Raw genomic sequence first — 13678 nt, forward strand, 5'->3', positions numbered from 1 at the left:
ATCTTCTTCTCTGTTCCCGACTTTTGCATTCCAGTCACCCATTATTATCAATGCATCTTGATTGCATGTTCGATCAATCTCCAATTGTAAAAGTTGGTAAAAATCTTCTATCTCCTCTTCCTTGACTCTGGTTGTTGGTGCATATATCTGAATGATAGTGGTATTCACTGGACTTCCTTGTATGCGTATGGATATTATCCTGTCACTGATAATATTGTACTTCAAGATGGATCTAGCAATGACTTTTTTTAACTATGAAAGCAACTCCATTTTCCCTCACCTTTTCATCTCCAGAGTAATATATAATATGATCGCCTGACTCAAAATGCCCCATGCCAGTCCATCTCATCTCACTGATGCCTAGTATGTCAATATTTATGCATTCCATATCTTCCTTAACAATATCTAATTTTCCTACATTAATGTTTCTCACATTCCATTTCCCAATCACTAGTGTCTGCTTACGACTGTTCCTCTTCCTTTGTATTTCTGTACTTGAAAACTCAACCTCATTTGCCCTTTCTTTTATCTACATGTGCTTTGTTGTACATAGGGTTTTCACAATTCAAAGGCATCAATTCTTCTTTGGCCTTCCTTATTCATTGGCCAACTTTCATAAGCATGTGAAACAATTAAAAATACATGACTTGGATCAAGCGTGTTTTAGTCTTTAATATTTACAATCTGTGTTCTTTAAAGAGATCTTTTGACAGCAAATTTGTCCAATGTTATAAATCTTTGCATGTTTAACTGCTGCTTAAATAGATGTTGATCGTGGATCTAAGTAAAATGAAATCAATGACAACATCAATCGTTCTACATTTATCACGATGCTGGTACTGGTTTAGTTGCGAGAGTTTTTGTTTTCTTTATGTCAAGGTTTAATCTTTACTGAAGCATATAGTGTTTATCTTCAGTAAACCTTCAAATCTTCTGTATTCACCAAGCAAGGTTGTGCCATTTGCATACTGCTGGTAGCTGATGGGTCTTCCTCCAATCCTAATGCCACATTCTTCTCCATATAGTTCAGTTTATGGAGTTACTTGATCAGCATACATATTGAATGACTCACCTACTGATTTATTGCCGTAAGTCAGAACTGACTCACAGCTGACCCTTCATTATGTTTCTAAGGGTGAGAGGATTGCTTTTACTCTTGGAGAGCCACAGTTGGATCCAAATTACATGGGTTTTGGGTTAGTAGTGAAACTTCCTGCCAACTATGTATGATGAAAGGATTCAACCACACCTTTATGGATTTTAAACCATGCAGTTGCTTCTTGTTCTTTTGGAAAGATTGTTACTTTGTTCATGAGCTGATTTTGTGTGAGTATAATGAAGTTGTTCTGGAATTCTTATTTCCCTCAACTTTATTCATAATGTACTATGATTCACATAGTCAAGTGTATTTGTATAGCCAATGAAACACAAATAAACATCTTTCTGGTATTCTTTGCTTTTGGCCATGATCTAACTGATATCAACATCAAATCTCTTATTTAACAGCCTTTTCTAAATCCAACTCTTGAAACTGACTCTACTTTCTAGAGGCAAATATGACATTCTAGTTACAGGACAGGCAACATTTCACGCTGAAATTACCAAAGTGAATCCTATTTTGACCAAATTTAAATGCAATACAGACTCGTCACTGGTTTGAGGATAAATATTCTAAATATCTTGAATAGAATTATTTGTGAAGTGCTTATGTGCAAATCCACACATGTGTGGGGATGAGATGTGTCTTTTTTTTTTAATAACCAAAACAACAAACAATGTAATATCAACAGAGGAAAAGTTATAAATAAAGGTAAAGAATACCTTGAAAGTAAATTGCTCATTGAAGACTGGATTAAGGGTCTTTCGGTGGACTTTTGTCTCGAATTTCTTCTTTTTGTCGGGCAGCAGGAAGACTTTCACGTAGGGATCGGATGTGCCTCCCATGTCTAAGGCGGGCAGTTCTGCAGCTTGGATGATGCCTACCAGCAGCTGTAATGAACAGCAGAAAATAACCAACACAGACACTGGTGGACATTTTGGAAAAGATTGATTTTCTTCCCCTCACTTTGCCTCCACAATGCTGCATATTGTGATTTCCCCCTCTTCCTGCTTTTTTAAACTTTTATTCTCCCATGAGTCTGAATACAGACAGCAAATGAAGCAAGCTCCAAAAACCCAATTATGACAGATGCAGGCTTTAGGAAGCCTGGTTTTAAGTACAAAAGAAGCTTTTAAAAGGTTGCTGATTACAGTTAAATTTGGAATTCATATCTGCAAAAGGGTGGCAATCAAATAACTTTCTAGTTGCTAAAAGCTCTCGTGCATTATTTTTCTTTCCCGGGCGTGATTTGTAAGTGGAAATAAATTGTTAAACAATCACAAGTCTGTAATTATAAAGCAGGAAATGTTCAGTCTACAACAAAGCCACAGGCAGGCTAAATAGAAATTTCTTAGAAATTGGGTAGCATTTAAAAAAATTTATAGAAATTGGGTAGCATTTTGATATAGAAAATAAGATCTTTAAGCTTCTTTCGTATTTGACTTTGACTTATTGGCTGGTTAATTTTTTTAAACTTCTAGTATCATTATGTACACCTATTTACCTTTTCTGTTTAAATATAGGGCATGAAGTCAAAGAAATAAAATGCATGCAATTCCAGTTTAAACAATGGTGAAATTATAGACATAGTTTTTAGTGTTAAATAACTAACTTTCTGCCTTACGCTCTCCCCTGACATATACAAGATACCTGTGCATTTCTGCAAGTCTCTTTTCTTGGTAATACATTCCTAAGACTTAAGATGAATGACTATCTATGCTTGGGTGTTAATGTTTTTTGCAAAGAAAAAAAAGAAAGACTTAGTAGATTATTCCAGATGCTTTGCCATCAGAGATTTTGTGTTAACAGGGCTGTTTGCATACATTTGGGAAAAAAGAGGCAGACTTTTTAATTTCTATTCAAGGCATATACTATTGAATAAATGCAGTCACACTATAGCTTTTCACATCAGAGGCTGGAAATTTGAGACTATATCTTTTTTTAATCCAGTAAAGTGTCAAAGTGTCAAAGCAATTTGTCCCCTTAAAGTTATCACACTTATTTTCTGTAAAACTGGTTCGGCATGGTCTTAAGTGCATTTAGGCTCATTAGCTCAAGGAGACCAACTACTTACTCATCTGAATGATTATGTTGTCTTTGTCTTATGCTTTGATTTGTGTGTGTGTGTGTCATCATATTACAGCCTCTATCTTTAGGAGTACTGCATTGTAGATAGCAAAATATAGAAAGTTAAAGAATAAATAGGTGTCAGACAGATAGATACAAGCAGAATTAGTTAAATATTGTCTCTTAATTGTTGTTAATTTGTGCTGGCAAGTTGAAACCCTCTCATAGCTGACTCTCCAGCAGATTCTCAGAAACTGTAAATCTCTTAATAGAAGGAGATTGCTCATCTTTCTCCTACAGAGAGACAGATGGATTTGAACTGCCTGCCTTTAGGATGGAGTGCAATTTCTTGCCAGAACTCCTTGATTAGGCATACTGACATACAGATTCTTTAGACTATCAATGTGAGCAAACAAGATTCTATTTCCAAGTAATGCTTTTATAACATACTTGCTTTTTGTCAGAGAAAGCACTTCATATAGCTTAAACTCTGTACACCTAGTTCATTTTAAAGATATTTGGTCCTTGTTAGAAAGGGATCTCTGGTGGCATAGTCCTTAGGGAATTGCATTGCTAATAGAACTCCCTGGTAATTTAAATTCACCTGAGGCTTTGTGAGAGAATGATGGGCAAGCTACACCCTAGAGATTTACAGCTTTGGAAATCCAATGGAAGTTATGAGTTTTGACTTGACAGCAATGAGTTAATTGTTGCCCATTGTTGTTAGAAGGCGAATTAATTTAAGGAGTAGATTACATTTCTTTCCATCATGATAGTGGCTTAATTAGAGTATTTGAAAGTACCTGCCCAGTTTTGCTAAGCAAACATGTACATTTGATTATAGTTTTACCTATGAAGTTTCTGAGAGTTTTCCCACCCTCAAAGGAATCATAAAATTAGTTGCAAACATTAAAAAAAAATCAATGCATAATTTTTGTTAATATTTGCATCATTCATGTATTTTAGACAGCCTTTCGTTTATATTATATTTTGTTCATTTTATAACTGTGGCAGTTTTCCCCCCTTTACAATCATCTTCCTAATAATTACTTTTGTGAGAGCAGGTAAGCCAGCAATTTCATGCCTCCAGATCCTCAGAGTAAAAGACCTCATTAAAATTGATACTTGCTGGAATGTGAGCAGGAAATTTGCCCTCAATAGATGGAAGGAAAAAAAGAAATTCAATGTTATTATTTATTTTCTCAAAATATTACAAAATACTCCTTATGGTAATCAATGCCAATTTAGAAGTTTCAAAATTATCACTAACCAGATTGAGACATTACTGAGTTTCTACTGGGGAAAAAATGAAAATTCAGAATAAGCTAAGAAAAAATCTGCATGTATTTCCACAGGCAGGTTGAATTATCTGGAAAACTGTTATACATTAAGATATAGAAATTGATACTGGGTTTCTCTCATTCACTCACTTATTACCATTAAGTCAAAACTAAATTTTTGCTGACCCTGTTGGATTTCTGGGGCTGTAAATCAAAGAAGCAGAAACTGTCCCTCTTTCTCTCCTAGAGCCTCTGAGGGATTCAAACAATATCTTTCCTTAAATTATCTAATTAATATGAGATCTATAATTCCATATCTATAAATCTATACCTACAAATTAATTCTTTTTATGTAGCAAGCATATCTATGTATCCTCTGTGACGAATCTTCTGAAAATTTTTGACAGTGAAGACCTTATTTGAATTTCCAACCCTAAATAAATCTTAGATTTCAGCTGCTTAGAGCTCTTGCAATGTTACTGACTTAGATTTTGGTGGTCAACGCTGAGCAATGATGTGTGATCCATTGCTCATTAACAAAGATTGAACTAGTATTAACTAACTTTATTTGGTCCTGAACAGTTCTTCTTTGTCCAAAAATGTGAATGAAGTAAATAAAAGTGGAAATTCAAAACTCCCTTTTAAAATCTATCCATATGTCCTCACGATTCTTAAGGCTCTCATCTTTAACTTAGCTGACCTCATAAACTCTTACTTTTTTTCCATTTGTTTAGCAAGTAAGAAGAGAGAGGATTATATCCTTCATGGTCCTAGATTCTAGAAGGCCTTTTTACGCAGGAACATTTTCTAACAGTCCTCTTGGAGCTCCCTTGATAACAGCCATTGGTAAAATGGGAGCTGATTCGCTCATTTATCTAGGTGACACTAGGAGACTTTTTGAGAAATTGAAGCAGGAATGTTTGTTTTATTACCTCCTAAGTCTCCTGTCACTTTTTGGGCATCAGGTGCAGGCACTGGAAATCAAGTTGCTGGTGTTTCTGCTTTTCTAGTCTCTCGACCTTATTAGATTCTCTTCCTTATTAGCTTTAGGCCCTTCATTTTGTATCATGATGTCATTCATATACTACAGCATTCTTGCCTCAAAAATTCACAGAGCATAGTCAATTATTAAAGCACGGGATTGTGGATCAATTTGATATCTTTTTAAAACTTTGCTTTGGATGGGGATCAATTTAAAGACGCCTAACGCTGCATGGATTTAAATCCGTGAAGTCTAGGAAGACTGTGCCAAGTTGGGATGGAGGGTTCCTGTGGAGGCGAGGCTCTGGCTGGGAGCACTCAGAAGCAGGCTTCGAGTTCATTTGTATTCCGCCTGCCTGCTGTAAATGCCATAAGTAGATGTAATCGGCTGAACACTGTGAATTCTAATTACCAGAAGTTAAATTAGCAAGTAGGGGACTGCCTGTACTTAGAAATTATTTCATCAATAGCTTTGATAATTGCATTTTCCCCCTCACAGCAAACGAAATGTTTTAAGAAGTATCTTGCTTCAATTTCTCCTTGCTAATTTCAGAAAATGTAATGGAATTAGAAGACATTCCCCCCCCCGCTCTGACCTGGTTATTCTGGAAATCATAATCCAGTGAATACTGGAGTTTCCCTAGCTTCTCCTCTTCTTTGGGTTCCTCTTTTTCTTCCCCATCAGTCAAACCGGTCTCAGCATCATCATCCTTAAGAGCCTGTATGAGTAGAAAACACGGAGCATGTGTGAATTCAAGAGAATTTCCCTCAAAACCAAAATTAAGCAGGAACCATAGTTATTATACCCCCAAGCTGTTCAAAGCAAGCACTAAGATGCCAGAAATCTCAGTTTGTCTGACACACATTCACATTTGCTGCTTACATATTTTTTTTAAATTCCATTTGTGCAAGGAATTTTGCCCCTAGTCAGCCAGCCATGGAAGCAATGGAAGAAGCCCCTCTGAATATTGCAAGCCAAAACTGTAACCTTACTGCAAAGAAAACCTCAACTTGGCCTTCAATTTGGTTGTGATGAAACTGGTGGGTTTTTTTCTTTTCTTTTTCAGAGTAAACTGTGATAAACATGCTATTAACCAGGCCAGGTTTCACATTCATTTAGTTTCAAGAGATGCTAAGCATCAAATAAAATGCTATTTTTACATGCAGTGGAGTCATTTATATGGATGCATGACTTTTTGTTTCCTTATTTGATATGAAAAGACCTGACTAATTGTCAGAAAATTTTTGTTTCCTAAGCTCACAGACATATTTGTAATGGTTATGGAAAAAGAGTAAAAACATGCCACCAGCAAATGCATATTTAGATAAAAGTTCAACTCACTTCCGGTTTGAGTTTACCATTTCATTTTCATAACAGCTTCACCAAAAAAAAGCTAGGCTGAATTAAATTGATGTAAGGTCTGTTTGGTATCAAAATATCAGAAGAGTTGTTTACAAATGTTCATATTGGTATGAAAACTCCTTTTGCTCCCAAGAGCAAATATTGTGGTAGTATTCTCCTTTCTTGGAATATTCTGACCAATTGAACATTCTTTAAGACTAAAAACTTAAGTGTGCACTAGAAAGCTCATTATGTCAGTGAATACATCTAAATCCTCTTGATTAAAAATACCCCAACAAAATATATTGAATGCATTTTCTTACAAATGCACAATTCTTGCTAAAAATGAAAGGTTATAAATCTTAAGAGCTTTGGTTTGGTTTTTTTTTTTTTAGAAATATGCATATGTATTGCTTGAGACAGAAAATGTTAGGAATAAATAAATACTAATTTGCAAAAATTAAAATGATGAAAGTTCTACTTGCACAATCATAAATGAGCTTTAGAATGTAAAGATTTTTGGTTATTTTTCTTCTTGGAACTTCCTATTCATCTTTTGCTCATTCTTCTATTGTGTATTTTATCTTTTTCTTATTGTTTTGTAAAAAACCCCTCATATTTTTGTGATCTTAGTCCTTCTGTAATTGTTAGATACATGGCAAATCTTATCTCCTAGCATTTGATTATATCATTCTCATTTTTTTTTTCTTTATACAAAGAGGTATAAGTAGATTTATGTCTCTGAAAAAGGGAAGGACATATTAATTGCTGTCAGCTCTCAAGTTGAATCTAAAGACTCTAATAAAATTCAAATGCAAGTATGAGCATAATGGTGTCAATATCAGATACCAGCTTTTCTTATACGCCCTCACCCCAACACCTATACTACACGTAATTGATCTTTTCTTCCTGCTGTCCCTTTTCCACAGGACAAAGCTTTTCTCTTCACTCACTCACTTCCTAATGGCCTTGCAAAATGACACTTTTAGTTCCTATCATTTTATGATTTTCGAATTTGGCTCCCCCCTACTAATGCCACTTTGATCCAAAGACTCTGAGATTTGTTTGTGTCCCAGACACAAGCACATGAGATGATCATATAGAATGAGAACTGAGCTGTGGTCAGAGGTACACTCCATTTTAGGCTTCATAAAATTCCTCAGGAGAGCACAGGGTGCTTGGAAAATTGAAAATTTGGCATTATTAGATTTGTGTAGAAACTCTTTCCAATTTGGTTATCCACACATCATTTAATTTGAAAAGTTTAACATATACTTGGATGTGTCAGTGGATATTAAAGTGTTGAATTACTGATAGAGGCAGGGAACAATAGAATTTTAATAATCTTTTACATTAATCTTTTTTACATGATGGGGGGGGGTCGCTAGAGGGAACGTGAGCTACTGAAGTGACAAGAAAAGGACTTCCTGAGTTTAGAGAACTTCAGGCAGTGGAGTCACTTTCAAACCCTTACCTCAAACCTCAAACTCATTGCTATCAAGTTGATTCTGTTTCACAGTGACCCTCCATGTGCCACAGAGCATTGCAAAGCCTGAGCTTTGGTAGCTTAGGCCTGTTAGGTTAGTGGACTTACAGAAGAAATCAGAGGGAACAAGAGAAAGCTTAATGTAGCTTTATTTAATAGCAAGGCCACACTGAGAGTTATGCCACTAACACAACGGTGGTATCTCTCTGACCATTTGAATCTACCAAGTGGTTAAGAGGGAGAAAGATGGGCAGTCTTCTCCCACGTGATTTATAGCCTCAGAAATCAAATGGAGGGCCAGCTATGAGCTGGTTGTGACTTGATGACAGTGAGTTTACTGAGAATCTTTTATGCAAGCCGACTGCCATGTCTTTCTGCTGAGCAGCGTGGGGGGGTTGGAACATTTTGACAGTTGAACACTTAACCACTTTGCCCCTTGGGTTCTTTAACTGTGTTTAAGTCTTGGATACTATCATGAGCTTAGAAAATTGCAGTGTACGTAAATTTTCTCCTAGTAAGATTTAAGTTTTCTTAATAATAGAAAACTATTTAAAGCACATTTCCATCTGAAAAAAAAAACTTTGTACATAAGACTAGCCTAAAAATATAGAAAATTTCCTGAATAAAATTCTTTTTTTTTAAAAGTCTCTTTCAGAGCTGATAATTTATATATTATGCTTCAGTCCAGTGGAATTGGAAATAGCCAAGATATTAAATCTCCTTCTCCCTAGGTGGTTTTTGCCCTAATAAAAGGTGCAGGGCCTTCTCTACAATTATTCTGCATGAAATAGGGCTGTATTTTTGGTAATGTCTCTCTGCCATTGTTCATCACTGAGGTATTTCAGCCTACTCTTTTCCCAAAGGCTGAGTTTAAGCAAGACATTTTCTGCAGCATCACATTAAACTCGGACCCATTAAATCAGTAGCTATTATAATATCTTGAGAGCAACATTTTTCTGTCTGTGGAACAGAACATGGAAGGAGTTTGTGAGTCCAGAAGTTCTGAGAGTTTGATGAATTGTAGTAGAAACAGCTGAGTCCTGACCATTATTAGATCTAATTTCAAATGTAAAAGATTTTTTTGTGCACATGCCTGCTTTGACACCCAAATCATGCTTTATTTTAAGGCGTCAGAATGAGCATTTGCGCACATTAAGCTATGCTGCTCAGAGATGGATTTTATAAAGCACGCAAAAGACGGGAACACGAGGATTGTGCTCATCAATTTAGAGCTTGAGCTTTCTAGTACTCCTCAATTTAACGTCTGCTGGTGATGTTTACAATGAGAATGCGGTAGCATTGAAAAATCAATTTAGTTCAGCCTCTTGATGTGTGTCAGAATGGTCCACCCTCAGCTCTGGAGCCCCCGCTGCCAGGCCACTAAAACGGATCCGAGCGTTGACTAGGAAGGTCTAAGGATCAGAGAAACCTACCGCAAGAGACAGTTCCAGCACAGTCATGAGACACAACACAGATAAGGAGGACATAGAAGGAAGAAATAAAAATTAAAGTATCCACAGACATCAGTGAAAACCATGGAGAAATGACCTTTACAGTGCTATGACCTCATACGCTGATATTTTTCTCCCCTTGCATTTTTAATAGTCTCAAGTTTTAAGGCATAATAATTTATGTAAATATACATCTTATTTCATTAGTTAAAGAAATACACTATCTGTAGTTACTGTTAGTTGACATCACGGCATGCTTGAAAATTCTTCCTTTGTTATAAAATCTTAACATATAGACATATGGCTGTGGCACCAAAATTTGAATTACTGTGAGTTCTTACAAGCTAGTGATACTAATTTATTGGATTACCCAAGAGCTTATTTTACATCTTTCACCTCTTCGCTTTTATAAATGAGAGGCATATAATATCTATATTTTTTCCCACACTCACATTAATATTTTACTTAAAGTGTTTTAAAAAAGATAATTGTATAAGAAAAGTTCTCCATTGTGTTTTGCTAATTTGAATTTGGATGATCATCTGATACAAAGCTTTAAAATCTCACATTCTATTTTGATTCTTAATCCTTCTTCATAAAATTATGGAAATAATTTTTGCTATGAAAAGTAGCATCAATTGCTGTGCAATTGATTAATGGGGCCTATTTAAATTTAAATATGCCCAAATTTTATCCCATTATGTACATTTACTTGCTTATAATTTATAAGATTTAACTAAAGTTTTATGTAGGTCCAGTGATCTATTTAAAATTATTATGAGTAGCTTTTCGAGTGGTTGAAATCATAAATGTTTTATATACCAGTCAATTGTTATAAACTCATCAATATCTTTGTTAGGTGTGTTTTTGTTTCTGCTCTCCCTGCATCCCTAACCATCCTCACCTAACAGAATGATGAGCAGTGAAAAATTTACCACCACTAACATAGTAATTACTCTTTCAGTATTGGTCATTTATCCAGGTCATAACAGGGGTAGTAAACACCACTGCTATGCTGTAAATTGCACTATTACATCATACAGAACATATTGCACAGATAAAAATAGAAATATTTACATATATCCTAAGGGAAAAAAATACGGTACTTATCATCCAACATTATTTAGATTTTTAATTTTTATTCCTTGACACAAAGCACATTGGAATTTCATTGTGGTCATGAAAATGATAGTATTGTATTTCCAGATTATTGTTCTCACAGATGCTGCTGAAATTAACATTTATTATTCCATTTATGAAGGAAATTATTTTTGTATTTAATCTCCCATAAATTGCTTAAAGAAGTCTTGCTAGCTATGGAAAAAAATGCTAGAATAAAGCAAGGCATGATTTAAAATTTCAGTTGCTACTTAAATTAATTGAAGAAAAATTCCTTATGAGGCATCTGTACTGAATGTTTGTGTGTGGACTCCTAAGACTGTATTAAGAACAGTCAGAAAAATTTAACCCTTGTTCCCCTGAGCTCAGGATAAAACTCTCTTGTGGGCGATTAGAGGCATTACATCCATTCCATAGCTTTGAAACAAAACAAAAGGGCAAGGAGTGAAAAAAATGAGTCTTGTGAAATTGTCAATAGATCCTACAATATCTTTGAGAAAAGGATTTAAAATTAAAGTTGAAAAGAGGGATTAATGCTCTGAATGTGTAGTTAACTGTGAAACTATGCAAATGACCAAACATGCTTGTTGCAACACATGATTAAATTGTTCATAAAATTAAGTGGCAGATTCACATATTTAAGAATTCAATAATAGTAATTAGTACTAAAAGAGGAATTAAAAGCTGCCTCTGTGTTGGTATTTGGGAAGACACAATTTTTTAGTTATTTGATGGGAACTTTGATAATTGAAAATGTTTATATTTTATTTCATATAAATTAAATGTTTCTTAGAAATAAGCAGCATGAATAAGATTCTAAAACTAAATGAAGAGGCATTTAACCACTATCATTATAATAAACATTATCCTGAATCAAATCATCCAGTTGATTTAGTAAAAATTCACAGCATCATAAAGGACAACCAAATAGCGTCTTTAAACTTTGGAAGCTAGCCCAGTCAGACAGATTCTGTAGCCAGTGTTCTGAAATTAATTGTCCCTTAGTGTGGAAGTAGGAACTTTGCCTTAAATTTTCCTGACTCTAGGACCAACTCATATTTTTCTCTCCTGTCTCTTGTATAACTCTTTATTCCTGAGAGCTCATTAATGGAGTTGGACATGTGATAAAGGTAGCTTTCATCAAGTATGGTGAACAGTTATAAACTTAATTTAAAAGTGACTGTGAATAGTAAAACAATATGAAATATCTCTTGCCCAAGATCTCATTCTTCTCAATCTCTAAACTAATTAATACTGGCTAACCAGACATAATAAAAATAATCATTCTAATATGCTGGCTACATCAAGATTCCCCCTTTTGATCAAGATGGTCAGGAAACTGTAAAGTGCTAACTTACTCTACCATTATATTTAAGGAGTGTAAATAAAGACTAAAAGTATTGCAACACATCCATATGACAATGACATGTATCCAGGAATTGTTTCTACAGGTATCTGGGATAAAATAATAAAATTATGTATTCATTTTAAACAAAATAATTGTAGAAGAAATTCAAATGACCACATTACCTGATCTTTCATAGTCTTCCCTAAGTCTTTTACATCTTTCATGTTAATGGCATTCTTTCCTCCCTTTTCCTTTCCCTTCTTCTTGTTTTTCTTTTTGAACAAACATTTCTTACAGATACAAAAGCAGCAGGTCAGGACTAAAAGCACTGCAACTATGGCTATCGCAATTAAGGCCCACGGTGGCACTGAAAAGAAAAAAAATAATATCGAGTATTAATCGTACTTACATACAGAGAACATTTTAATCTCATTGGCAGTGATGATATTTATTCATATTTAGTGAACACTCATTAGACTTCAGGCATACTGGTCAGCATTACTTAAGCCACATAATTTTCTGACTAGGTGGTTGTTTCTATTCTTTTCTCTTTTTTTCTGCCATGTATCTCAAATGTCACTTCCTTTCTATTTCTTCCTTTAATTCTGAGTTAGTTTTCTATGATTCAGAGCACAGTTCTTGAATATGATCTTGAGTCTTGAATTCATCATTTACTAGTTGTGTGCCGTTGGGCAAATCACCTAATCTCTTTACATCTCAGTTTTTTCTCCCATCTAGAAAGTAGATTTAAATTTGCAGGTGCCTCATTTCCATACCTGATTCAAACCATACTCTTCCCTATCACCTGCTATGCATTTGAAAGCTGGACAATGAATAAAGAGGACAGAAGAAGAATTGAATTGAGCCTTTGAGCTGTGGTGATGGAGAAGAGTGCTTAATGTCCTATGGGCTGTCAAAAGAACAAACAGATTGTGTTGGAGAAAGTACAAACACAGTGCTCCTCAGGCACAAGGAAGGGGAAGCTCAATCTCACATACTTTGGGCATATTTTTAAAAGAGGCTATTCCTTGGAAAGGGACATCATGCGTGGAAAGGTGGACGGTCAGTGAAAGAGAAGGAGGCCCTCAACAAGAAGGACTGATAGAATGTTTGTGACAATGTGCTCAAGTGCGTTGGAGATAATGATGACATAGGCAGGGATCTGTTGTTTATAGGGTCACTATGAATTGTATTCAGCTGGACGGCACTTGACAAGAAGAACATTTGTCATGTCAAGAAGCTGTGCTGCCATCCTTAAAGTACACATTTTGAGGCTCTACGGGAGAAGGATGTTCAATCTCCTCCTGTGCGATTAACTGCCTCTGAAGACCTGCCGAAGGGTCAGCTATGGGTCAGTTCCAACACTATGGTACACAACACCAACAACAATAACAATAACAATAACAATAACAATAACAATAACAATAACAATAACAATAACATATGCTTAACACATTCTAGCCACTAATACATACTTATCAAATACAAGGTATTTTATTAATGTG

The 13678-nt window shown here is 35.1% G+C and overlaps 1 protein-coding gene across 2 annotated transcripts in view; it reads right to left on the reverse strand.

Moving 5' to 3' along the window:
- SYT1 (synaptotagmin I) overlaps positions 1-13678 on the reverse strand; it is a 601892-nt gene that overhangs the window by 251334 nt on the left and 336880 nt on the right. The window contains exons 3-5 of one of the 2 annotated variants that reach the window (XM_006882549.1): positions 12356-12540; positions 6024-6146; positions 1822-1989 (exon numbers count right to left, since the gene is read on the reverse strand). In XM_006882549.1, the coding sequence (XP_006882611.1) occupies positions 1822-1989; positions 6024-6146; positions 12356-12540 (476 nt within the window). The remainder of the gene's footprint in view (positions 1-1821; positions 1990-6023; positions 6147-12355; positions 12541-13678) is intronic. The other variant, XM_006882550.1, reaches the window with a different exon arrangement.

Source organism: Elephantulus edwardii, unplaced genomic scaffold (genome assembly GCF_000299155.1).
Source record: "Elephantulus edwardii isolate Elephantulus edwardi_28Jun2011 unplaced genomic scaffold, EleEdw1.0 scaffold00021, whole genome shotgun sequence".
Taxonomy (NCBI): domain Eukaryota; kingdom Metazoa; phylum Chordata; class Mammalia; order Macroscelidea; family Macroscelididae; genus Elephantulus; species Elephantulus edwardii.